The sequence below is a fragment of the Marmota monax genome, unplaced genomic scaffold (assembly GCF_021218885.2).
Source record: "Marmota monax isolate L192 unplaced genomic scaffold, Marmota_monax_Labrador192_F-V1.1 WCK01_AAM20220418_F8-fsc00072, whole genome shotgun sequence".
Lineage (NCBI taxonomy): Eukaryota > Metazoa > Chordata > Mammalia > Rodentia > Sciuridae > Marmota > Marmota monax.
Genome location: NW_026692356.1, coordinates 3,804,487 through 3,831,165, shown reverse-complemented (window position 1 = coordinate 3,831,165; position 26,679 = coordinate 3,804,487). Strand labels below are relative to the sequence as shown.

The 26,679-nt window shown below is 33.4% G+C and overlaps 1 protein-coding gene across 6 annotated transcripts in view; it reads right to left on the bottom strand.

Moving 5' to 3' along the window:
- Window positions 1–26,679, bottom strand: part of Upf2 (UPF2 regulator of nonsense mediated mRNA decay) — a 113,643-nt gene that overhangs the window by 12,211 nt on the left and 74,753 nt on the right. For all 6 annotated transcript variants that reach the window (XM_046442323.2, XM_046442325.2, XM_046442329.2 and 3 more), the window contains 8 exons: window positions 24,969–25,154; window positions 22,168–22,371; window positions 20,406–20,681; window positions 17,659–17,842; window positions 13,285–13,424; window positions 9,279–9,380; window positions 8,885–8,983; window positions 2,821–2,988 (listed from right to left, as the gene is read on the bottom strand). In XM_046442323.2, the coding sequence (XP_046298279.1) occupies window positions 2,821–2,988; window positions 8,885–8,983; window positions 9,279–9,380; window positions 13,285–13,424; window positions 17,659–17,842; window positions 20,406–20,681; window positions 22,168–22,371; window positions 24,969–25,154 (1,359 nt within the window). The remainder of the gene's footprint in view (window positions 1–2,820; window positions 2,989–8,884; window positions 8,984–9,278; window positions 9,381–13,284; window positions 13,425–17,658; window positions 17,843–20,405; window positions 20,682–22,167; window positions 22,372–24,968; window positions 25,155–26,679) is intronic.

The following is a 26,679-nucleotide window of genomic DNA, read 5'->3' as shown; positions in this document are numbered from 1 at the left end:
ATCTTCCCTTAATGGACAGTTGTGAAAAGTAGTCAGCAGTAAAAAAGAGATTATCTGTCAGTCTCAAAGCAACAAAGGCAGAGTCATGCAGAGAAATACATTAATTTTAAAGATATGGTTATATATAAAAGTACAATGGTTGGAATTCAGTAAATTTTAACTTACTGTTTTTTCCATCTTTTTTTTTTTAATAGGCTAGAATTCTGGACAATGTTAGTTTCTCAGTCAAATATGAAATATCTAGTAGGCATTGAGAATGACAGTGCAATTTTAGGTCATTTTTCATTCCAACTATCACATAAGATGCATTACTTCAGATGGCAAGGGTAAAGAAAGAGGTGAAAGTCTCAGTGTAATTTACATACTCCAACATTCTAATCCTTGGTTAATCAGCTATTGATTTTCCTCTCAGTAGCTGTTAGTGACCTGTCTCAAACACTTATAAATTTATGCAAATATAGTCATATTATTCTTTCACAAAACATTCAAGCAAATCTCACCAATAAGAACTATAGGTAGATAATTCCTTGATCATCAAAAAATTGAGGCTATTCTAGATACTTTTATTTGTCACTAGATCAAAATATTCTGAAATAAAACAGACTGATCATTTTTCCCCTTTATTAGGTAATCGTGATAAAATTTGAGATTTTCCTCATAATTCAGTTACGATAAGCCTAATGATGATGGTATTAATTATACTAAAGAAACTGTATAAAATATTATGAAAATACTTCATAATGAATTTCATTTAAAAACATGAAAAATATAAGTTGTTTTTGTTGTTGTTTTGTTTTTGGTACTGGGGATTGAACCCAGGGGCACTTACCCACTGAGCCATATCCCCAACCCTTTTTTATTTATATATATATATATATATATATATATATTTTTTTTTTTTTAAACAGGGATTGAACTCAGGGGCACTTAACTACTGAGCCACATCCCCAGCTCTATTTTATATTTTATTTAGAGACGGGGTTCTCACTGTGTTGCTTAGTGCTTTGCTTTTGCTGAGGCTAGTTCTGAACTCTCGATCCTCCTGCCCCATCCTCCCAAGCCGCTGGAATTACAGGGGCGAGCCACCACACACAGCTGAAATAGAGGCTTTCTATTCGCTTATAAGACTGACAATTTCTTCACTTAGGTATTCTAAAGGGAAACAATTATAAGTAAAAGATGAATAAAAACACATTTTTGTGACCTCTGAGACAAGCTTTACAAAAGGAAAAGTTCTCAAGTAGTATGTATTTCAAAAGAACAGAAAATAAATGGTCGTAAACAGCGATGAAAAGACAAATTTCCTGATGTCTCCCCCCTTTGCCAAAGCCTTTAAAGCTGCTAAGCTACTATTAGAAGAGAGATTCTATTTTATATTAAATTAGATGACAAAAAGATTGAAGTAATTCAAACTAAACTTCCTGGAATATGTTAGCAGCAAAGGTAATTTAGGTTGTAATTTAAAGCAACTTCATAAGTGTAACTTAAAAATTTTATAACTATGTAAGGGCCAGAGAGGAAGCAAAGCCACTTCTTTGCTTAAAGAAGAGAGTACTTGTCTGTCAAGCATGTGACACTTCCAGAACCACAAAAACAAAACACAACACAACCAATATATATACATATAATCTCAAGTTACAGTGATAGATAAGTATCTATTACTCCATCAAAACATGCAACAAATCATGACTCTTTATAATATTAATTGCAAAACAATGATTTATCTGCAAATATTAAACTGTAATAAATACACTTGGATTTGATTAAAATAGTCTCAACATTACATACATAACAGTACTATTTAATCTTTTACTTTCTCAATCAAAATATTTCATTTCATCTCATTATTCTAATTCATATTTAAATTGAGAAAGAAATCAATTACAAATGGCATTAGCCTTTTCTTTCTCCTCACCTCTCTGAAATTCGGTGTAGTTTTTCCCCTAATGACTAGAACAGAAAGTTATTTCTAAGCACAAATTCGGTGCACAAAGAGATCTTTCACTCAAACTTAAGAATTAAAGATTCCTATAAGGCAACACATTTCTCACTTGTAGAAAAACCGTTGCACCTCACAGACCAACACCCAAAAGTCAAATAAAGAAATAAAAATCAGAACAAAATACCCTTTCTTTTTCAGACCACAAAATACCAGTGATGTTTCTTCAAATAATGTTCCTAATATTGAACATTTTCCAAAATTCCAAATAAAGTTTATAAGAGTTGAAAATTTAAACTAAGAACTCTAAGCTCTTATTTCATGTTTTTTAATATTTTCAAAGTTCAAAAAAATATATTTTTAAATTTCACATTTTAAAAAGTAGGGCTTCAAATTATTTATTTTGTATAAAGTTAAATGAGATAGTTTTTTTTTAAATAATCTATCCACTTTAAACCAAAAATAGTCCATATAATTTAGAATTCAGACTTCTGAAGTGAATTTATTTTCAAAGGCCCCCAATTTTTTAAGATATACTCTTGATTTATTTTTAATGCCTACATTTTCTATAAGGATGGTATAAACAATAATGAATATTCACATGTACCTCACCAAAGGAAGGAAAAGAAAGCAGAATTCTTACTATTGTGTAATTCGATCTACAAAATAAAGATATTCCAAAGTCCCTTTTTAGTTAACAAAACAGGGTCCAAGTGTACCAATGTAATACTATTATTTTAGTAGCTGTGCATAAATGGTAACCAAAAAGTATCTAATAGTAATTGCCATGCATTCATTATTCCAAAAAAAAAAAAAAAGCAAGTCTCAGCCTCTGCAGGCAACATAAGGGTGGGACAACTGCACAGTGGGCAGTTTCTTACCTGCTGTTTATTGCCTTTTCTTGTTAACATGACAAATGGCATAGTATCTGCAGACTCTGCCTCTCCTTCCCCGCCACCAAGTGGAGGTCCTTTCCTCAGCTGGCTTTTGAGATGCAAAGGAATAGCAACATCAAGTTGATGTACTTTAACAGATTCGCCACTTCTTTGCTTAAAGACAGAAATTAAAAAGTATATAAATATTCCAAGATATACATAAATATATGTAAATATAAAATGCAAAGAATTCATTTGGTGCTGTATTTTTTAAAACAACAATCATAAGAGTTAAAGTCTCTAAAATACAGATGAACTAGGGATATTTCTCCTCCACCACCTAAAACCTTTATAATATGTCTTACAGGGAACTATGTGGTTTGGCTCCTACTTATTGTTCCATGTGTCCCCAAGCACTCAGTGCTGCACATCCTACCGAATATCCCTGGCTCCTCTAATAATTGCCCCACCCCATCCCACCCCGCACTTTTTTGTGGTGCTGTGGATGGAACCCAGGGCCTTGTGCATGTGAGGCAAGCACTCTACCAACTGAGCTATATCCCCAGCCCCAAATAATGCCCTTTTAGTCACCCTTGTGACACAACATCTGCTTCATTCTTATCATAGTCTCATAATAACCTATTTATCAGTCTGACTCACTCACCAGACTAGGCAGACTCAACACTCTATTCCCGTTCCCCAGCATTTCCTAGCAGTGCTCGATAAATGTTTAAGAATGAATGGAATCTATAGCCATTCACATTAAATTATTGGGTGGTAATATCAATTATTCTTAACATTTACACTGAATTTTTCAACCAATTAAATAAAACTTCACTGAGGATTTACTGTTAGATTTTGAAAATAGATTAAAGACTTATCCCTCAAAAAAGCTCATAAACTTACGTTAGATATATAAGTAAATCAATTACAATACGTTGGAGGTGCAAATCACTTGTGTAGAGGATGGAGTGGTTATCTTCACCTGGCTGGGGAGCAGGTGGGTACAGAGATCTGATGAAAGGTTTAGCACAAATGGGACAACTGAGAATGTTAAAGACTTCATATGATGTCTTCTGAGCATATGGAAAGAGCAACTGGGGAATATTGGAGGAATTCAGGCAGGGGAGGAACAGGTGCAAAAGTAAGGATGTGAAACAGTACAAGGTGTTTACACAACTGTAAATAATTGTCTATGCCCTAAGGAAGGAGAATAATTCCCAAAGCTTGGGAAGTAATGCTAAGAGGCTTTACAGGTCTTGAAACTGCTCTTCTTAAATAGTGCTTGATACAGGCCTCATATTCAAAAGACTTGCAAATTAAGTGAAATGGTATAAGGTTTAATTATTTTTTAATATTTTTTTTTTAGTTATAGGTGGACACATATTTTTATTTTATTTTTATGTGGTACTGAGGATTGAACCCAGGGCCTCGTGCGTGCTAGGTGAGCGCTCTACCTCTGAGCCACAATCCCAGTTCCTAATCATGTTTGTTTTTAAAGCTCCAATGTATTACAATCTACTTGAAGTAGTTAGTCCCAGGTTCATAAGATTTATAGATGTATTACTTAAAATTGCAAAGGGTTATATTAGACAAATATTTATTTGTAAAGCATTTTTCTCTTTATTACAAAATTAACACATTATTTGAAAAATATTTAAATACAAAAATGTATTACTAAGTATCTGTATTAATTCTTCCAGCTTACCTCTTTCTGCCCCACACCAAGATGCAACAGGTGTTAACAATGAATTATATTCTTTCAGATTTTTTCTTCCATATATTAATATACATTATAAACATAAGCAACCACTATTAGCCATATTATTCTATACTAAATATATACATTTTTCTCCTTTTTAACTCTAATCTTGAGCATCTTTTAATATATACAGAGCTAATTATATGCATACTCTATTTACTGTATAATTATCACCACTAAATTAACATATTTATAAGTATTGCATGTAACCTAATCTTGCACCCAAGACAGTTTAGTAATAAATGATTTTTAAGTCATATCGGCACAATTTTTTTTAAGCTTCACAAAATGGTCATAACCCACTTTTTTGCAAGAAAATTTGTCATAAAATCTGTAATAATTATGTGGCAAAATATGGTATGTCCTATTATTTAATTCAATCCCTACTGATAAACAATTAAGAACTTTTTTTTTACTATTATAAATAATGTGACATCTTTGTATATTTAACTTTTAAAGAAAACTGCTAAGTAGGGAGTAAATTTTTTGATAGGTTTACTAGATTCGCCCCCCCCCCCAACCAATAGGTGATGATCATGCTGAACTGATGCACATTTAGCAAACTTTAAAACCGCACTGAGCTAGACATGGTGGCACACGCCTGTAATTCCAGCGCTCCAGAGTCTGAGGCAAAGTTCAAAGCCAGCCCCCAGCAACTTAGCAAGGTCCTAAGCAACTCAGTGAGACCCTGTCTTTAAATAAAAGATATGGCTCAGTGTTTAAGTGCCTCTAGGTTCAAACCTCAGTACCAAAAAAAAAAAAAAAAAAAGACCTACCACACTGAATAAATCTTTATATCTGATGGTCTGACAAGTGAAAAAGTTAATCTTAATTTGCATATCATCTTTCATGTATTTAAAAATGGATCACTCATCTTTTCTTATTGGTTTGAAGGATCTCTTGCTATTATGTTATTATTATCCCACTGCTGCACAGGAGTTATTTTTAATTCTTGTCATTTCTTTGAATTTTTATGGCATTCTGTGCTTTAAAGTAATAGAACAGAATGGTTCAAAAGATTCCAGGGGCTCGGGGTGTAGCTCAGTGGTACAGTGCTTGCCAAGCATGTGCAAGGCCCTGAGTTTGATTCCACAGCATCACAATAAGGAACAAACCAACCAACCAACCAACACAAAACCCAAAATGGATTCCATGACTCACTAGCCATGTGACCTTAAACAAGTTTCTGGCCTTTTCAAGTCAATGTTGTTTTAACTAAAAAAAAATAGTAATACTAGCAGTATTTGACAGCACTGTGTGAAGAATAGATGTAGAAGTTCTTGAAACAGTCTATATTTATAAGTAGTAAATTATCTCACAGTTATTCATTCTGGTTGTGAAAGTAAAAGTAAAATCCACATTTATTTGTGTTTACTGACCATGTACTAAATCCAGCATTATCTGTTTACTGAGCCTTTCCCCTGGATTTGAAATGATGTCTTTATCATATTGCCAAATTGCCATGATTCGGATCTAGTTTGCAGTCACCTTTATTTCACTGTGCCAAACTATTATTGTAAGTTTAAAACATTTCAATATTTTATAAAGTATTTTGCCCCTTATCTTTCAGGAATTTCTTAGCTATTTTGCTTTTTCTTATAGATATTTTAAGGAGTAATTTTAAGTTCATTCTAAATTCATCTTGCCTCTTCCTTCCCCCTGCAAAACCAATCCTCCTGCTGAGATATAATTAGGATTGCACTAAATTTAAGAACCTGACTTATGGAGAATCAAAGTAGCTTTAGATACTGCATCTTTCTATGACAACTGCATCAAAACAGACAGTACAGTTGTCCACATCCAGTATTTGAAAATTAAGGCTAATGCAGGATTAAGTTTTTCTCTAGCACACTAAGCCTATCTCCTACAAAAGTATAAATTCAAACTTCCCTCCTCCAATTACATCTTTCCATCCTTTCAGCTTGCTTCTTAAGAACTACACTACAATAAGTAACAATTACTGGATTATATCAAAGGTTCTATTCTTTTGACTTTAGCAGTTTTTCCACCTTATTTCCAAACACTGGGGTATCTCAGGGCTCAATCTGAATTTGCTTCTCTTGTCTCTTCACACTTTATACTGGGTGATTAATTTATTTCCATGACTTTAAATATGCTCTACCTAACCCATTTGTGTTTTCATTTCATTCATCTCTTCTGATCTCTAGACATTTCAACCTAGACAACTTAAAGAACTCTCAAAACTTAACATAACCAAAGTGGAACTCCTGCTTACTCTTCTTGTTTTCTGTCTTGGAGAAGGGCCAGTGGTCCAAGTTAGAAAACTGAACTTCATCTTTGACTTCTTATTTCCTACATACCCATATCCAGTCAAGCACCAAATAAATCCAGTCCATTCTACCTCCTCAAGGGCTTTCAAATCCACTTGTCTGTGTCCTGCCACTACATTAGACAGAGGACTATTTCTTATCACCTGGCTTACCATAACAGGCTTCTACTCAGGCCCCTGCTCTTCAGTCTTGCCCCTCGTCGGAACGACAAAGGACTGTGAGCTCTCAAGGGGTCCCATCACAATTCCCCATTCTCATGTCATACCATCTTCCTATAATTATTTTCTCTTCATACTAGTCTTCTTTCAGTTTTCAAATACAAGACCTTTTGTGCCTCAGGACCTTTACCATATTGTTTCCATGCTCCCCTAATTTCTCACCTGGATGGCTCCATTTAACCTGTCCTATTCAAAATTCATGACCTCAGAGATGCTTTCCCCACCATCCTACATGAAAAGAGGCCCTTTACTTTCTATCAACCAAAGCATTCCACTCTTACCAATTATCAAAATTTGAACCTATATTTGGTTGTTAAATATCTACTTTCTCTCAGAACAGGAACAATATTTTGTATTTACTACTTTAAACTTAGCCTATCTTACACTGCTAGGCACTAAGTAGATGCTCAAAAGATACTTGCTGAACAAAAGAACAGCTGAGAGTAAATGGTAACTGAATCGTGTCAGATAAGAAATTTCTTTCTTTTTTCCCTGTACTAGGGATTCCACCCAGGGTCTCAAGCATGCCAGCCAAGGGATCTCTCGCTAAGCTACATCTCCAGGCTTATATTTTATGAGACACAATTTCTTTAAGTTGCCCAAGGCTGGTCTCAAACTTGTGATTCTCCTGCCTCAGCCTCCTGAATCGTTGGGATTATGTACCATGTGCAGTAGCATGGGAAGTTCCTATAGGTGAACCATTTAATTTTCTCTTCAAGGGGGTTACAATGATTATGTTTTATTTGATGACCATGGCTTCTAAATGATATAAATATATGATTTATTTCACAAATTAAGAATTTTCTGGATAAAAGAAATATTTTAATATATGAAGAAGAATCAGATCAGCCTAATGTACCTATAATGCTAATTTGCGTTTTAACATAACTTTGGCTTTAATAACATCAAGTAAAATCCAATATTTTCTCTAAAGGATTGATCCGTCAGCATATTAAGATTCAATACGATCTTTTGCCTTTTAAAAAGTCACTTTCTGATCTGCCCTAGCTACTTCTTGTAGAAAAATGTTAATTACTACAAATTACTATGACCTTTTAAAAACTGCTAGACGGAAGGCTAGGGATATAATATAAAGCTAAGAGCATTTGCCTAGCATGTGTGAGGCCCCTGGGTTTGATCCCAGCATCAGGAAAAAATAAAAAACTCCCAGCTAGATGAAGTGTTTTATAAAATCCAGTTTATTAATGTTATCAATACACTAAAAAACCTAATCTTTCTTTAAATATTAACTCATACTTTTCTATTTACACAAAAGCTATTCAAATAATCAACATAAAAACTTCTTTTTAAAAAATATTTATTCTTAAATTTTAGGTGGACACAATATCTTTATTTTACATTTATGTGGTGCTGAGGATCGAACCCAGTGCCTCATGCAGGCTAGGTGAGCACTCTACCACTGAGCCACAACCCCAACTCCAACATAAGAATTTCTTAAACTAAATATCTCCAATTGTTCATCTTCTGCAAAGTTTGGTTCCTAAACAAAATAAGGAACTTAGAAGTGATGAGATATAACTTGAGATTGGCATAATGAAATTACTGTTCCAATACTGAATACTTAATACTGAAATTAAGTATTATATTAACTACATATTCTCCCCTTATACTTCCAAGAATTTTAAATATAAGATGTATCTGACAGCTGCAAGCTGTATTCTTCAGGAAAAGTTGTTATAGAAGCAGATGTTCAGATAATAAACCCTCATATTTAATAGAATGTAATGTACAATGATTCATGCTAAGAAGATTCTTCAAAATAGAATGATATTTAATACCTGGAGATTTTCTAGCATCATTTTATCCAGAGCTTGAATGAAGTCCTCATCTTCTACACAAGGTACATGCTTAAGTCCACCTCCTTTAATCATTACCTCCTTATTAAAACAAAACAAAAACAAAATCAGACCAGAAACCTTAACTGTAAGGTTTTATATGGCAGAGCCTTTTTGTATTGATAACATGCTCAATGTAACTCGAGAAATAAGTAACTAAAATATATAACCTTATTGTTAAAAGAACTTTTTATTAAGAAAATGGCTATGAATGTAAGTTGAAAATAAAGTTCTAGAGCTATTTTTCAATATTCAAAAGAAAACTTCAGTGGCTAAAATTCAAATACTAATAAAATGTTACACAATTTCAAAACTCAAATCTTTTAGCCATACGTACAGTATTCTCTTCATCAGTTTCATTTTCCTTATTGGAATCTGTAAGGTAATCTGTATTTTCTTCCTCCTCTTCTTCTCCTTCATCATCATCATCAGAACCTTCCTGAAATTGTTAACATTAATAGAAGATTAAAACACTTTGAAGAATCACTACACTTTACATGTATAATTGTTACCTGTATAATTGTTTATTATTCTCCAGTTTCAGCCTTTTATGAAGTCTGCTTACAATGGAGAGCACAGTCAGCTGACAACATTTCCTACATAACAATAGCTGAAAGCCCACCTTACCAGCTTCCAGTGATCTAACAATATAAAGATCAGTTGTGGAAACTCTTCCTTGAATTCCACAAGGTACAAGTTTCCTGAACTGTTTTTTTTTTTTTTTCTCCTCTGAAACTAATCCTTGCAATGCTGAACTTCTCATCATAGTTCGTTAATACCTATCTAAATCTGCAAAGTTCAAATTTTAACATTGTTGTAAGCATTTTATAAAGCACTTCAGTTTGGATGGTATTCTTACATACTTGAGGTTTTGTTTACTCTTTCCAACTCCAAAGATGGAAGAGTGAGTTTAACTGTTCCCATTTTATACATGAAAAAAACCAAGGCCTGGATAAGTGCCTTGCCAGAGGATATACTGCCATCAAGTGGAAGAGCTAGGTCTTCTGCTTCCCTAACCAGTGGTTTTCAAGTACTACTTCCCCTCATCCCCCAGTCAGTCCTCAACTCCCTATCAGCTGAGATTGCTTCTCAAACAGAATCTAGGGCAAAATCCTTATGGATTGTCAAAGGGTGAAGCACACAGTGGAGCTCCATCTGTCAATTCCTGAATCCCAACAATACAATTCAACCCCACATGGTTCCATAAAAGTTAAAAACTCAAAAAAACAACCACTATCTAATTTCTCCCCACTTCCCCCTCTCCACTTTCTCTAGCAACCACTATTACTTTCTTCTTCTCTGAGACCAACTGGTTTAGTTTGCATAAATCAATAAAACACACAGTATTTGTCTTTCAAATACCAACCACAATTCCAGCCACTGTAGTGCAAATGACATTTTCATTCTTTCATATGGCAGAATAATATTGCATTGTGTAGACATACCACGTTTTCTTCCAAACCCATAGAAATGATTAATATTTGAGGAGATGATAATGCTAATAATGCTCATTTTATCATTGTATTCAGGTACTGAATTACCATACTGTACCCCATAAGTATGTCCAATGTGTGTCTATAAAAACAAAATCTATCATACTAAACTCACAAATTAAGATTATGCTAAGATAACTAAGAAATAATTCCTAAAAAAATTAAATTTGTAATACTTTTAATGTATGTGACAATTGATTTATATATTATTAAACAGTATATTATTACTTACTATAGACATTTGGAAATTCTTAAAAGTTCTTAAAATGAAAACACTTCAAAAACATACACAAACACAGTACCCTTTTACCCAAAATGGATCGACTTTTTTTGAGGTAATTCTATTCTATTGTCCTCTCAAAGTAAGCCATACTTTTCTCTCCTTCCAAACATAGGCATATGGATCCTCCAACTGAACATTTTGCTTTCATTTCTCCTTAGCAAACACACATACGCATGTATAATATTTACTCTTCAACTGGAAATTTAATAGTTTAAATGACAAAACTGTCAAAATAATAAAAGTTCAAGTTTGGAAATGAGAAGATGTATTTAGAGGGAAAATATAATCCCTCACAACTTTTTAAATGAGAAATCTGTATGAAAATTAGTCCTCTTTAATGTCACATTTACTGAAGATGTTGGATTTATTTATTAGATCTGTTCATATAATTAGTAGAGCAGCAGAACCCAAAGACAACCATAAGATTAGTCTAGAATTATAAAAAGAAAATACTTTCTTATTTCCCTTTGTCATTATAAAATACTTAATCCAACTTAAATTGTATTACTGAATTTTTTAAAAAAATATCTTTATTTCATTTTTATGTGGTGCTGAGGATCGAACCTAGTGCCTCACATGTGCTAGTTGAACACTCTACCACTAAGCCACAACCCTACCCCATACTGAATGTTTTTATGACAATCTCATTTTGAAGACAAATCAATACCCATCTATTATACTGAAACCAATTATAGAAACATATTCCAGTTCTACATTTTTATTAATTTGTTTTTATCTACTTTAAGGGTGTTCTAAGGTTGGAAAAAGAAAATGGCAACAAATAATATAAGCACAAAAGTGCATTTCCACTGCCTGCAAATAGTTGCCAGTTATTTAAAAAAAAAAATATTGTTTATACTGATTTTTCACAATCTTCTTTCCCCCTCCCCACTCCCAATACTGGAAACTGAAACCAGGGATGCTCTACCACGGAGCTATATCCCTAACTTTTCTTATTTTTTATTTTAAAACCAGGGCTTGCTAAGTCACCCAGACTGGCCTTGAACTTGCAACCCTCCAGTCTTAGCCTCCCAAGTAGCAGGGATTACAGGCATGTGCCACCAAGCCCAGTTATAATCATTCATTTTTAACTAACAGCAAAGCAGTTTGTTATGCAGCAGAATCAGACCAGATGTTCACAACTGTTATAAACTTTAAGGGCCAAAGAAAAAGAGCCTTATGAATTTTTACTTCTTACTGTGTAAAAATTTTAATTATCTTAAACTACTGGGTCTGCTATAAATAATATTCTTTTAAAAATTAAATGCACTTTCTCTAAATATTTACATTTTTATTCAAACAAAACTTGACAACTTTGATTTCCTAAAACACTTAAATACTTACTATAAATTGTGTTTTAATATTTAACAAAAATCATACTTATAAATTATCACACTATCCCTAAATACTTTAAAGCACCCAAGGAACACAAAAAAAATCATACACACTAAATCATAATGATTATATAAACTTACATTTATATGAAAACCAGTGAACAAATGCTAATTTTCTGGTTTAAATTTTACTTTCATTAGTATTCTATTCCTATCCTTATTTATCCTACTTTGTTTAAACTTTTTACTTTTTAATTTTATAATTTAAACATATAAAGGTAGAGAAGAATAGTACAATAAATCCCTACTTACCTATTATACACCTGAATATTAGCTCATGGTCAGTTTTTTTTCTTCAGATACTCCTAATCATTCCCTAATCCACCTCTGTATTATGAAACAAATCAATCCCAAACATCCTTTTATTATGGATGCAACTTTTCAATTTAAGCAAGTTTGGAAGAAAAAAGTAATAAACTATCAGGTTGAACCATATGAAAATGTTAAAAATAGTAGGAAGAGCAATTTCTTTTTTTTTTTTTAGGCTAGTTTTTTTTTTTTTATTTATTTTTTTTAATTTTTTATTGTTGGCTGTTCAAAACATTACATAGTTCTTGATATATCATATTTCACAATTTGGTTCAAGTGGGTTATGAGCTCCCATTTGGGAAGAGCAATTTCATATGGTTTGACCTAACAGAGTTATAAAAACAAAAAGGGCATGTTAATTATTACAGTACACAATGAATTTCCCACTGGAGCTGGGAAAAATAAAGCAATGTTTATTAACATCTAGCCAGTAATTTTGTTTCTAAGACTATAAAACAATGAAATTAAAAATACATAGAACAAACATTTTTCTTTGAATTGCTAATTGAATAAAAAGGTAATGAATGGGGGCTGGGGTTGTGGCTCAGCAGAACGCTCGCCTAGCACATGCAAGGCCCTGGGTTCGATACTCAGCACCACATAAAAATAAATAAATAAAATAAAGGTGTTGTGTTCAACTATAACAAAAAAATAAATATAAAAAATGCAATGAATAGTCTTTTATTCCCTTCTTTAAAAACTCTTAATTAACCAAAGGGTTTTATAATAGAAATACTATTTATATTTACTCTAATGAAACCAGGAGGAGGAGATCTTTTTTTATGTATTAAATAAAATCTTGGCTCATATAATCAAAATACTCTTATACAAATATACCTATTTGCTATAAATAAAAGTCATCACCTCTTCTTCTGGTTCATTTACTTCACTTTCATTTCCAGATTGTTCTTCTGTTTCAGCTCCCCCTTCTTCTTCTTCCTCATCTTCTTCAAGATTTTCCCCTTCCGTAATAGAATCTTTCGACTCTTTGTCATTTACAAGGCCTTGAAATAACGAAAAAATGGAAAGACACAATTTAAAAAGGCATTTTCTCAGAACAATGGTAAAAATCAGAACTGAAAACTATTCCAAGAAACATTAAGAAAACTAAACCTACGTTTCAACAAAGGACCACTGATAACATTTCTTAACCATTAGCAGAAAGGAAAATAACATGTATGTGTGTATGCTCTTTTTTTTCCTTTTCTAAGTGTCAACACTTGTAGATCGCCCTGTCTAATCTCATCTCAGACAAAGACAAAAAGCAGTCCATTTAAGGTTCAGTCCCAGACTTAAATAAGATATAGCCACACTCTATCAAATGACATCTCAAGAGTCTCTAAAACCTCAAAGATATAATAAAATCATGTTACTTGAATGGAGAAATCACCTTTGATTCTCTGAATGTTGGCAAATTAAGACAGGGAACAAGGCAAAAAGACATGGCAGTTTGTCACTACATAGCTTAATATTTTTCTTCAGTAACATTTTCTCCCTCAGGGAACTTCCTGGCCTGAATGCACTTCCACCTCCTCATGTCCACACCACATCTCATTGCATGTTCATTTCTTGTCAGAATTTCAACCTACTCTAATTTCAAGATGCATATACTATGCCCTCATCCGACTATTTCCCACTACTCCTTCCTTAGCCTTCTCCTATATTCGGCTCTTCCTGTCTGTACTGCCTTAAGATCTGGCTCATCCAACAGCCTTCTCAGTAGAGGAAAACCATTATTATGTGCTTTCAAATCCCATCCATTCTTCAGGTTCAGTGTTAAGTTTTACCTCCTGTATAAATTATCACTGAGTACACTTCAACCTATTACTTTTTCTCCTGGTTGCTCCTAAGAGCACCTATTGTAAACACATTACATTTGATAACATAAAATGTTTTTCTTAAGGATTTCACAAATGTCATATCAGATAAGACCTTTGAGGACAAATAACTTGTTTTATATATTCAAAACTTAACTGAGGCCATATACGGATAAGTACACAGAAGGAATTTAGTAAATACTTGCTTATTCACAATCTCAAAGGACTAGAGCAGGAAGAAACTTTAATGATAATGTGATTTAACCCCTCTCTTTTATAAAGACTAAGGCCACAGTTTGAATAACCAAGCCAATCAATAAAAGTAAAAACTCAATTCCAGTTTCTTAGAGATTGACAAAAATATGCAAGTACAAAGTAACCAAATATTTACGTTCAGTTTAGAAAGAAAAAAAAATTGAAAGATAGATGAAACTCAGAGCTCTATCTCAATAGGGCAATTATCCTGAGAAAAAAGTATCTGATTGAGATTCCATTCATTTAAACACTTTCTCTCATCACTTATTAGTTTTCATAGACACAAATAATAGGTTTCATTTATTAATGTGTTTATTTGGACTTTATAAAGCAAAAATATTGAACTGTCAGTTTTCAAAGGCAAATGACGCACGTAAACGTAAGCATTCTCAGTAAAAAAATCAAAGTGGTAATAAATTCACACAATGTGAAACATTATTACACTTTTGTTATATTTAACTTATAACGCATCATAGGGAAAACTGGAATATATATGTAGTTTTGTTTTGACAGACTTCCAATTTGTAAGGAAAATATATGCTATTTCTCATAAATTTTCATTTGCACTGCGATTTAGTTTCAAAACAATTTATTAATATTACAGTTTGCATTTGCTAAGCTGTATAATAGTCATTTTAGTTTTGTTCTTAAGTTTAAAAATAAATGTCTCAGTGTATTTATCTATCTTGAGGAAATCAGAGGTACACTCAAAACCAACATTAATTTGTTACTTATAGTGATACAAAACTGGAAACAACCTAAGAAACAACAGGGTTCAATAATTATGGCACATTTAAAGAAAGAAATACAGCATATGAGAAAACAAAGACTTAAAAGAATATTTAATACTGGAAAAAAGTCATAATATATTATGTAGAACCAATCCAGTTATAAATCTGCAAACATATGAAAAAATTTTAATAGATGAAAATATTAATACATGATCAGCTTTCTATATGAAATATTGGTGATTTTTGCTGTCTTGGTACTTTTCAAAATTACTGTCATGAACATTTATTATTTGTAATAATATTTAAAATTATTATTTTTTTTAAATATAAAGAAACACTGCCAGGCATGGTGGCACATGCCCGTAATCCCAGTGGCTCGGGAGGCTAAGGCAGGAGGATCACAGGTTCAAGGCCAGCCTCAGCAATTTAGACTGTAAGCAACCTAGTGAGATCCTGTTTCAAAATAAAAAATAAAAAGGGTTGGGAATGTGGCTTAGTGGTTAAGCACCCCTGGGTTCAACCCTGGTATCAAAAAAATTTTTTAAGTAAAATAAAAGCCGGGCATGGTGGCGCATGCCTATAATCCCAGTGGCTCAGGAGGCTGAGGCAGGAGGATCACAAAGTTCAAAGCCAGCATCAGCAACTTGGCAAGACCATGTCTCTATATAAAATATACAAAGGGCTAAGGATGTGCTCAGTGGTTAAGTGCCTCTGAGTTCAATCCCCCATACCAAATAAATAAATAAAGGAATGCTTTTAGTGTTTCCCTATTAACTATACTGTTAGCATTGGATACCATAAAATGAGACAACAAATTTGCAAGTGCTACTAATGGGAAACACTAGATTATCTTATAGTTTTTCAATAGAAAATTAATTTATAAATTTCTACACACATCTTCCTGATATTTAGACTCTTAAAATCAGGAGGAAAATGGAGATGACTTGGAAGCACACTAACTGTAGCTGCCACTATCTTTAGTTTCACTCATAAATGATAACCTATCTTTCCCTCTCCAGACTCCTCCTAAGCAGCCCAAATCTACAAAGGACAAAGCATATTGTTCTCTTTACCACCACCAAATTGAATGTCACACTAATATTTACTCATGCCCCTACACAGAGAGTTATCATGAAAAGGTTTTGGGCAACAAGGTTATTAGTGAACAATTTTAAAGCACACAAAGTACATGAATTAACTAAGTTTATCAACTTATCAGTAAATACTTTGCTTGAAATGATCATTTACTCAATTAGAAATATGAAAAGAAAAATCAGGTAACTTGGGACAAGGTTAAAAAACCAAGAAGAATTACCTATGCCTTTGTGGCTTGAGTAGTAGGAAAAATCAATACTTGTATGATAAGTAGCAGTGCCTTGAAAAATACGGAAATCAACGCTGGGAACGGTGGTATGCACCATGGAATGTGGGGCAGGAGGATTGCCAGCTGTCACAACTTACAGAGACCCTGTCTCAAAATAAAAATTTTTTTAAAAGGGCTGAGGAGGCAGCTCAATGGTAGAGTGCCCCTGGGTTTAATCCCCAGTTCTGCAAAAAGCAACAATCATATTCTCCAAGACAGGATTTACCTTTGATGAAAGCAATCCTATTAATAAACTCAATATAATATTAAAAAAATAGTTTGAAAGGGGAAAAAATTACAAATGCCTTCACCATGAAAATCAGTTCTTTAGTCATACAACATAGTCAATTTATACAGTTAATGTAACTGGTTAAGGTAAAGATTCCCTAATGATAAGACGCAAATGTACCAAGTGCTAATGGGGAGTAAAGTAACAGCACAATAGTCTGAAAACATGTGTCACTTTGAAAGGACCACAATAATGTATGTTAAGAGCTATCAGCAAGCAAACCAGAATGGTACAACTAGACCTTCTACCTGTTATCTCTGTTGACAAAGTTAGTTGATTCCTACAGTCCCTAGGCAGAGATGTTCCAGAAGGATACTGAAGTGTACAGATAATCCTTGGCACATTTTCTCTGGTCCTTAGAAACAGGGGTAAATCTACAAACGAATAAGGTCTGAAATTCTGTAGAGTTGTTCCAAATTTTCTGTAATCTCTAGCCTGCACATTCTTAGAAATAATGCCTGCTGAAAATATACATTGTATATGTAAGAGAAACTTTCATAAAAAGTAGATTTTATTAGCAACCAAGATTCTAAAATTAAGAGAGGCTGACAAAACTGTATTTTTCCATCACCATTACTTGCTTAAAGTACTACTTGACTGTTTTACTCCAGCTTGAGATTACTTAATGAAACCAAGGTTGCCACAGAGGTTTTATCTAATGCTAACACTTATGATGGAAAACAGAAAGTACTCCAATATAAAACTGTGGTAACATTACAAAGCAAATTCTAGAAACAAACTTCCAAAATCACCTTTTTTTTTTCTCTGTAATTAGTTGCTTACCTAGTTTTATTAAGAATTCTCGTTCCAAGTCGTGCACCTGCCTTATAGATTCTTCCAGAGAATTACAGAGTTTGATCTTTGGTCTTAGCAGTTCTAATGTATCACTGATCATGTAATCTATATCAATAGGAAATGGGTGGTCTTTTGTCCAAACCTCCAAACTTTTCTTCCACCAAACATAACGCTGATAACAAATGAAAAAAAAAAAAGTTAGCTATAAGAAATAACAAAAAATATTTTAAAATAATAAATTTATATTGTGATGTTACCTACTTAGAATAACTAAGCTGAAAGGTTGTATAAAAAGCCTACTATTTTTAGTAATGGTCCAATTATTTCTACTTGTATAGATTTTGAGCCACTTAGTGACTTTATTTAAATATCTTTTTATTATAACTGCCTTAGGAAAATTATAAATAAAATGCCAAGTAGAAATTTCAGATACTCTGAAATCAAGGTGGAAACTCTACTCTGATACCCCAGCTTACATATTTAATATTATAAAAACAATGAGATTAAAAGCCACTATCTTTAGTTTCACTCATAAATGATAACCTATCTTTCCCTCTGATAAATTCTGATAAATTCTCATTTATCATTTTCTCTATAATTATTGCTTTGATTTTTAAAAAGGTCAATTAAAAGTAAGGTTGGGGATGCTTGCCTCGAATGCACAAGGCCCTGGATTCAATACCCAGCACCATAAAAATAAATAGAAAATAAAATAGCTGTGGACATGATTTTTTAATTATATAAAAATCAGTAATCATCAACTACACAGTGCCATATACACATATCCTGTTTAATTCTTAAACTTTCAGATTAACTGAAAGCCCAATCTAAGAATTTATTAGTGTATTATTAACAGGTATTCCTCTGGGTACTTCATTTTTTTCTCTCCAATTTGTTCTAGGGCCACTCAAAGTGTGAACCTAACTGGGAGCTTGTTAGAAATGGAGAATCTTAGGCCCCAACCCTCAACAGATTAAATAAACATCTGCATCATAACAATCTCCTAGGTGATGTGCATGTACACTGAAGTTGTGAAGCACTGCACAAGGTGATCCTTCTAGCTGGTCATCTGAACTTTATTCTCTTGTATTCTAGGCAGAATACAATGACCTTATCTCCCCAGCCTCACCCACTCCTGACTCCCATTTCCTTGGTATATCTCTATATAGAGATATTCTGTGTGATAATCACTTTGGAAAAGATTTTTTCTCCTTTTTGTTCCTTGTTATTTCTGAATGCCTCTTTTCTCTCAGCCCAGGTGGTAGAATCCAAATGAGGACTCTGATATGAAAAAGATTCTACTTTGGATACTGATAGTTATAGCTGTTATTTTGTAGCAATACTCTAGTTTCTAATAAATAGTCCCCAGCTAAGACAATCCTTACATAGAGCAGGGAATCTGATTCCCAACTCATTTATCTTTCCCCATTTTTTACTCATCAATTCAGAAATAAAGGAGTAGTAACAAATTGTACTATACTGGAAAGACATAATGGTAAGAGAAAAGTAACAAACTGCAATTTCCTGAGTATTTACCCTCAACTTAAAACCAGTCTCTATGTGGATATATATATATGTATATTTTTCTTAATTTTTGAGAGAGAGAGAGAGAGAGAGAGAGAGAGAGAGAGAATTTTCTTTTCAATATTTATTTTTCAGATTTTCGGTGGACACAACATCTTTATTTTATTTTTATGTGGTTCTGAGGATCGAACCCAGCACCCCACACATGCCAGGCAGCGCGTTACCACTTGAGCTACATCCCCAGCCCCATGGATATGTTTATGACACCTCAAGTTCTAATATTAAATCTATTTTCTTTATCAGTGGGTAAAAAGAAGTTACTAACAATTAATGATTGTATAAAATTGTATGATATTACTGATATTTCATTCAGTAATATCTTAAGAACTTAACAGTGAGCTGTGCAACCTAGTCAGTATCTTATGGTAAACAGTGATTAGGCTCCAACCAATCAACCCACAAGTTAACTTGTGGGATATAAACTTTACAGAACTGTCCCTGTACTTGTACTGAATTTAATTTATACTGAACTTATTACAAACCACAAATTTATATAATAAACTAAAATTAAGATATGGGAAATATAAGAATTTACTAATATATAAACAAAAATTTCTTTCTGTGTTAAAACTAATATTTTCCCCCAAAGTAATAAGGTTCTTTCTCCAAAAGAAAACAGAATCTTTTAGAAACAGTAATTTTGGGGCTGGATTGTGGCTCAGTGTAGAGTGCTTGCCTAGCATGTGTGAGGCACTGGGTTCGATCCCCAGCACCACATAAAAAAACTAAATAAACAAAATAAAGGTGTTGTGTCCATCTACAACTAAAAATATTATTAAAAAAAAAAAGGGGTGGGGGGAGATAGAGAATAATTTTGGACATAAACCAGAACATAAGAACATCATAAACTGCATATAAATCATAAGTAACTTAACTAATAAATTACTGTTATTAGATACTATAATGCATAAATTACTATATTAAGTTCATCAAGTATATCAAAACAATTCCCCAAATTAATCAAAATAAAAGCTATAAGCAATTACAATGTTAACATAATAGAATAACAAATTTAAGCCTCTAAAAGCATCCTTATATGAATAATAAAAATAACCTAAATATGAACACATTTTATACAAATACTATAGTATTTCTTCAATAATGTTTTGGAACTCATGCAATATGCCAAAATGCATATTCTGCCTATGTACCTGAAAATATACAAGGAAGCAATCAAGTTTTCGTTTACTGGAACCTCTGTCAAAGTACTGGCCACAGGTATCCAAAATAGTGCATACTAGTCTAATTCTGAAAAGATGCTCAGGGGGGTCCAGTGAACTTGGAGAACCATCAGGGTTAACACCAAATGAAGTAAAAGAATAAAGTGTTCTGAAAATAACTGCTGATTCCACCATTCGGTAATTATAAAGTTCCCCTAAGAACTTGGCGCTGCTGATACGTCTCTGGTTAAACTTAGGTTGATTAACCTAAAAAACAAAACAAAAAAACCACAAATTTTTTCCATGTAGTAAAATATTTGAAAGGGCAAATTCTCTAATTTAACAATATCTATCAACTGTTGAAAGAACACTGAACAGTGAGACAACAATGGTTTCTTTACTCCTTTCTAATAACATGGTCATTGTTAGAGTCCTTTTACTGTCCATTAAGAAATGGCATGTTTTTAATAAAAAGAATATTAGATATTAAATTATTAAGCTATCATTAAACGAATTGTTTTTAAAGTACTTAAAATGCAGTTCTCCCTATTAACCCCATCAACTATTTTCTTTGTAATCTATGAAGTAAACAATATGCCTAAGGTTTATAGTAAGAGGAAAGTATTTACAGAAAATTCTTTTAAAATGATTATCAACTTTTTCTAATTAGTAAGTTCACAGAATCCTATAAGTTAAATCTCAAAAGTGATCCAGAAATAATAAACATCTAATACAGCCTGCCAAAATAAGCTTAACAAGAGCTTTAGAAAACCAGTTAAACCACTCCAGTGCTAGCCTGATATAACAGCAGAAAATCTGATACACCAGGGCTTATTAACAATAAATCATGGGCTGGGGTTATGACTCAGTGGTAGAGAGCTTGCCTAGCATATGTGAGGCACTGCATTTGATTCTCAGCAGAGGGAGGGAGGGAGGAAGGAAGGAAGGAAGGAAGGTAGGTTGGTTCATCAACAGGGACAGGGGATGTGGCTCAGTGGTTGAGTGCTTGCCTTGCACACATGAGGCACTGGGTTTGAACCCTTGCACCACATAAAAAAATAAATAAACAAATAAAGGTATTGTGTCCATCTACAACTAAAAAAGAAATAGTTAAAAAAAAAAAAAAAGGCTCATCAATAACTAATAAATACATTAAAAAAAACAATAAATCACATAGAGGTACTGTGGATTAGACAGAGAGAGTAAAGGGAAAGAAGAGGGTATGGTGGTAGGAATGATAGTGGAATAAATGAGACATTATTACCCTATGTGCATATATGATTACACGACCTGTATAACTCTACATCATGTGCAACCAAAAGAATGAGAAATTATAGTCCATTTATGTATGATATGTCAAAATGTATCCTATCATCATGTATAATTTAGTATATAAAAATTAATGTAAAAAAAGAAAATATATTTATATATATTATATATGAGAATACAAATATACCTGCCAAAATATCTATGCTTTTCACATAAATGCCCATGATTTATACACGCAAGGGCTTTTGCACTTTGTGATAGTTTTAAGGGTAGGAGTACATGAGGGGTAGGCTAAGGAATGAACATGTGTATCAATACAGATGAATAAAAAATGAAAATAAAAATAGATAAATAAAAAAACCCAATAAATCATTGACTCCAAAGAGGTAGTAGTAAATGACTATTATTTTCAATAATATGATTCAAAGATTGTTTAGATTCTCCACAAACTTCAATTTGGTGACTTTAAAGAAGTCCTTGTTACCTCCATTCCCAATCGAATATCTTCTAAAACTCCATCCACAACATGGATCCCAACATCCTCTTGGTAGAGCACTAGTCCTGCTAAGAGGTTGGCTACACAGTGAATACTATTATATTTCACATTCCAGATGTTTATCATACAACATATAACATAGTCTTTCACTTCTTGGTCCTGCCAGGGCAACTTTCGCATCTGTCTCAAAACCTAAAGGAAGAGAATTTTTTCAAATAAATAAGAGTATAGTAGTTAGTCTGAACAAATAATACAGGTACTTTATTATTACTGTACAGAGAAACAGAACTTTGGAAATGGGAAATATTTTATATAGTGCTTTCACCAGTCTTTTCACTTTAGAGATAGGAAAAATGAGATTTTCTACTTATGAGAAAATTTATTCTCATTTTCTCTAAATCTTTCTACAATTCCTCCAAATTTCCTATACCTTCCAGTCTTTGTGTGTGTGTATGTGTGTGTGTGTGTGTGTATAAGTGGGGATTTAACCCAAAGGTTCTCTTCCACAGAGCTACACCTCCAGGCCTTTACTCAATCTAACAGTATAGAGTCATACACTCAGGACACTGAAAGAAATACCCAAGGTTTGCCAAAAATAATATGTTCTGTTCTGTGAAATACCTGATACAAATAATCTCATTTCTTTAAAAAACATCATCAATTTCTGACAAATAAATATACGCAAGGTCAACTAGTTAGAAGATCACTTAAGATGGAGACTACTGCATCAAGACTGATGTTACATGCTATAGTTTGGATATAAGGTTTCCCCCAAAAGCTCTTGTGTTAATGCATAAATATTGTGAGGTGAAATGATCAGATTATGAGAACTGTGGCCTGAAATCAGTCCACTGAATGTTTGAATGGACTACCTGGGTGATAACTGTAGGCAGGTGGAGTGTGACTGGAGGAGTGAGTCACTAGAGGCATGCTATGAATTGGGCTGTCAATGATGGACTGAGACCTCTGAAAAAACTTTTCCTCCTCTAAGTTATATTTGTTAGGTATTTTGGTCACACAGACACAAAGTAGACTAACACACTGCACAACAACCTTAGTCTTCTGTAAAATGAGAAATGATAAAGTACTTACACTTCAATTTATAGTAAAGATTAAACAATCTAAAACGTGTGAAGTACACAGGAAAAGTGTTATTATAAAGGCCCCATACATGTTAATTTTACTATTTCAAAACTTCTATTAGTAATAAAGATCATTATGAGCTATACTTCTATTCATATTCTTTCTTTTTGATACTATTAGCAGATTGCAAAATATTCCTTTCACATCTATATAATCTCTACAATCACCAAACATGTTTCTCATATCACCTTCACTGGAAATGTCAAAGTCCTCACATAAGTACTCAATACTTTTCAAACTTTTAGCCAATTCTGGCTTTACCACAGAGCCATATCCCCATCCTTTTTATTCTGAAACAGAGTCTTACTAAGTTGCTTAGGGCCTCACTAAATTGCTGAGGCTGACTTTGAATTTGTGATCCTCCATCTCAGCTTCCCCAGCTGCTGGGATTATAAGTATGCACCACCACACAAGACTTAGCCAATTCTAAAACTGTTTTAAACTACTACAAATGATTTTGGAAAATGGCTTCAATTTTCAAAGCTGCACTATTACTCCTTCTATCCAAAAATGAAACATGGTTCTGAACTGTATTATATCACAGAGTTAACCAAGAAATGTTCAGCTCAACATCTTAAAAGTAAAGTTTCCACAAGGTAACTACAATAACTAAGCTAAAGCCAGTAGTTCTTAACCTTTTATGGAAATTATTCCATACAGAGAATCTAAAGAAAGCTTATAGGGGCTGGGGATGTGGCTCAAGCGGTAGCGCGCTCGCCTGGCATGCGTGCGGCCCGGGTTCGATCCTCAGCACCACATACAAACAAAGATGTTGTGTCCGCCGAGAATTAAAAAAAAATAGATATTAAAAAATTCTCTCTCTCTCTCTCTCTCTCCCCCACTCTTTCTTTAAAAAAAAAAAAAAAAGAAAGCTTATAGACCCTCTCTCCAGAAAAATACAGATACTCAGACATTCAAAATTATGAAATTTCAGAGTGATCATAGGCTTCTTAAAGCTCATTGAAGGTTGAGAGCCCCTGAACTAATGCAAATTAAAAGCAAATTCATTATAGAATACCAGAGTTAAGGGCTAAGGAGATGGCTCAGAGGTAGAGCACTTGCCGCATAAGCAAGGCCCTAGATTTGATCCTTAGTACTGCAAAATCAATAAACAATCAAACGACCGATGTGATTCTGCAATCTGTATACGGGGTAAAAATGGGAGTCCATAACCCACTTGAATCTAAAGTATGAAATATGAGATGTCAAGAGCTATGTAATGTTTTGAACAACCAATAAATAAAAAAATAAAAATAAATAAACAATCAAACAAAATAAACAGCTTCAAATGTATATATGGCATCAAAACTAAATTTAGAAGTTATCGTTTTAATTAGAATAAAAATTTACTGTATAAAGAAAACAAAAAGTGTCACAAGTATTATGTATCACGATATAAAACGAATCTTCTTATGATGGCTTGTACAAAATCAATCACAATGGAACCTGGGATCTATCCCTACCACTCCTGGAATTTATATAAGCTTAGCACTATCACAAATCACAAGTTGACTATTAATAGGTAGCTGATTCAATTATGATTTACCTTCTCTAGGAGCCAGGGATATAGCTCAGTGGTAGAGTACTCTCCTAGCATCTATGAGGCCCTGGGTTAGATTCCCTAGTACTGGAGGGAAAAAAATTACCTTCTCAGTGGTAACCTTAGAGAGATCCTTGTACAAAAGTTTCCGGACATATTCCTGGAGAGGAGGTCGTTTCTTTTTCACAGTCTTTTCAGCTGGAGGTGGGTTACAGTAGTAATATGCATTCTCCACCATTGTGACATATCTTGCATCAAGATGCATTGCTTGTTTCTTTCTCATCATTTGCTCCTAAAATAAAATTTTCAAATTAATCAAATCACTTTCATTTCATTCTAAGATTTCTTTATTTGTTCTATTCTCAGTGACAACATTTCAGGATAAAGAGTTAGAAGGGGGGGCGGGGGGAGGACAATCACCAGGATTTCTATGAATGTCTAAGCACACTGTTATACTACTAATAATTTTTAAAATAAATTAGTCTATGACCACTTGGCATTAGGCCTTATCCAAGAAAACATTCAGAGAATGTTGCTACAAATATAATTTTGTAACTCTGCCAGACTGTTATCAACTCTAAGGAAACCAAGGCTTGAATGTAAGTGAATAAAATTAAGTGCTAGGGCTGGGGTTGTTGCTCAGTGGTGGAGCACTTGCCTAGCAAGTGTGAGGCACTAGGTTCGATCCTCAGCACCATATAAAAATAAAGATATTGTGTCCATCTACAACTAAAAAATAACAAGTGCTAAAATATAGATAAAGGGACAACTCTGCTCTGACAGTTTCATGCAAAACTAAAAATAGATCCCTTCTCAGAGCTTGTGCCATCCAATATTATAACAGATAAATCTGACATATCTCTACAGACAAGAAAACAAAAAGTCCCCAGGGTTTTATAATTTGTTTAGGGTTGCTCAGGATCAGCTCAGAGGAGTGACTTAAAAACACACATCTATTCTGAATGGATAAATAAAATGTGGCATTTATACACAATGGAGTATTACTCTGAACTAAAAAATGACAAAATCATGGAATTTGCAGGGAAATGGATGGCACTAGAGCAGATTATGCTAAGTGAAGCTAGCCAATCCCTAAAAAACAAATGCCAAATGTCATCTTTGATATAAGGAGAGCAACTAAGAACAGAATAGGGAGGAAGAGCATGAGAAGAAGATCACCATTAAACAGGGTCGAGAAGGGGGAGGTAAAGAGAGAGAGAAGGGAAATTGCATGGTAAAGGAAGGAGACCCTCATTGTTATACAAAATTACATATAAGAGGAAGTGAGGGGGAAAGGGGAAAAAAAACAAGAGAGAGAAATGAATTACAGTAGATGGGATAGAGAGAGAAGATGGGAGGAGAGGGGAGGGGAGGGGAGGGGGGATAGTAGAGGATAGGAAGGGTAGCAGAATACAACCGACACTAGTATGGCAGTATGTAAAAAAGTGGATGTGGAACCGATGTGAATCTGCAATATGTATACGGAGTAAAAATGGGAGTTCATAATCTGCTTGAATCAAATGTATGAAATATGATATGTCAAGAGCTTTGTAATGTTTTGAACAACTAATAATTAAAAAAAGAATCAAAAAGAAAAAAAAAATCTAGATAACTAACAAAGAACCATCTGTAAAAAACAAAACAAACAAACAAACAAAAAAAACACACATCTGTTCAATCACCATCCTCTTCAGAGTTGTCAACTTCCACACCTATTTTAGATAATTTTTTGGTTTGAGGCTCTAATCTGTGCATTATGGGTTGTTTTACATCCACTCGGACCTTGGACATTCCAGAAAACATTTTACTTGACACTT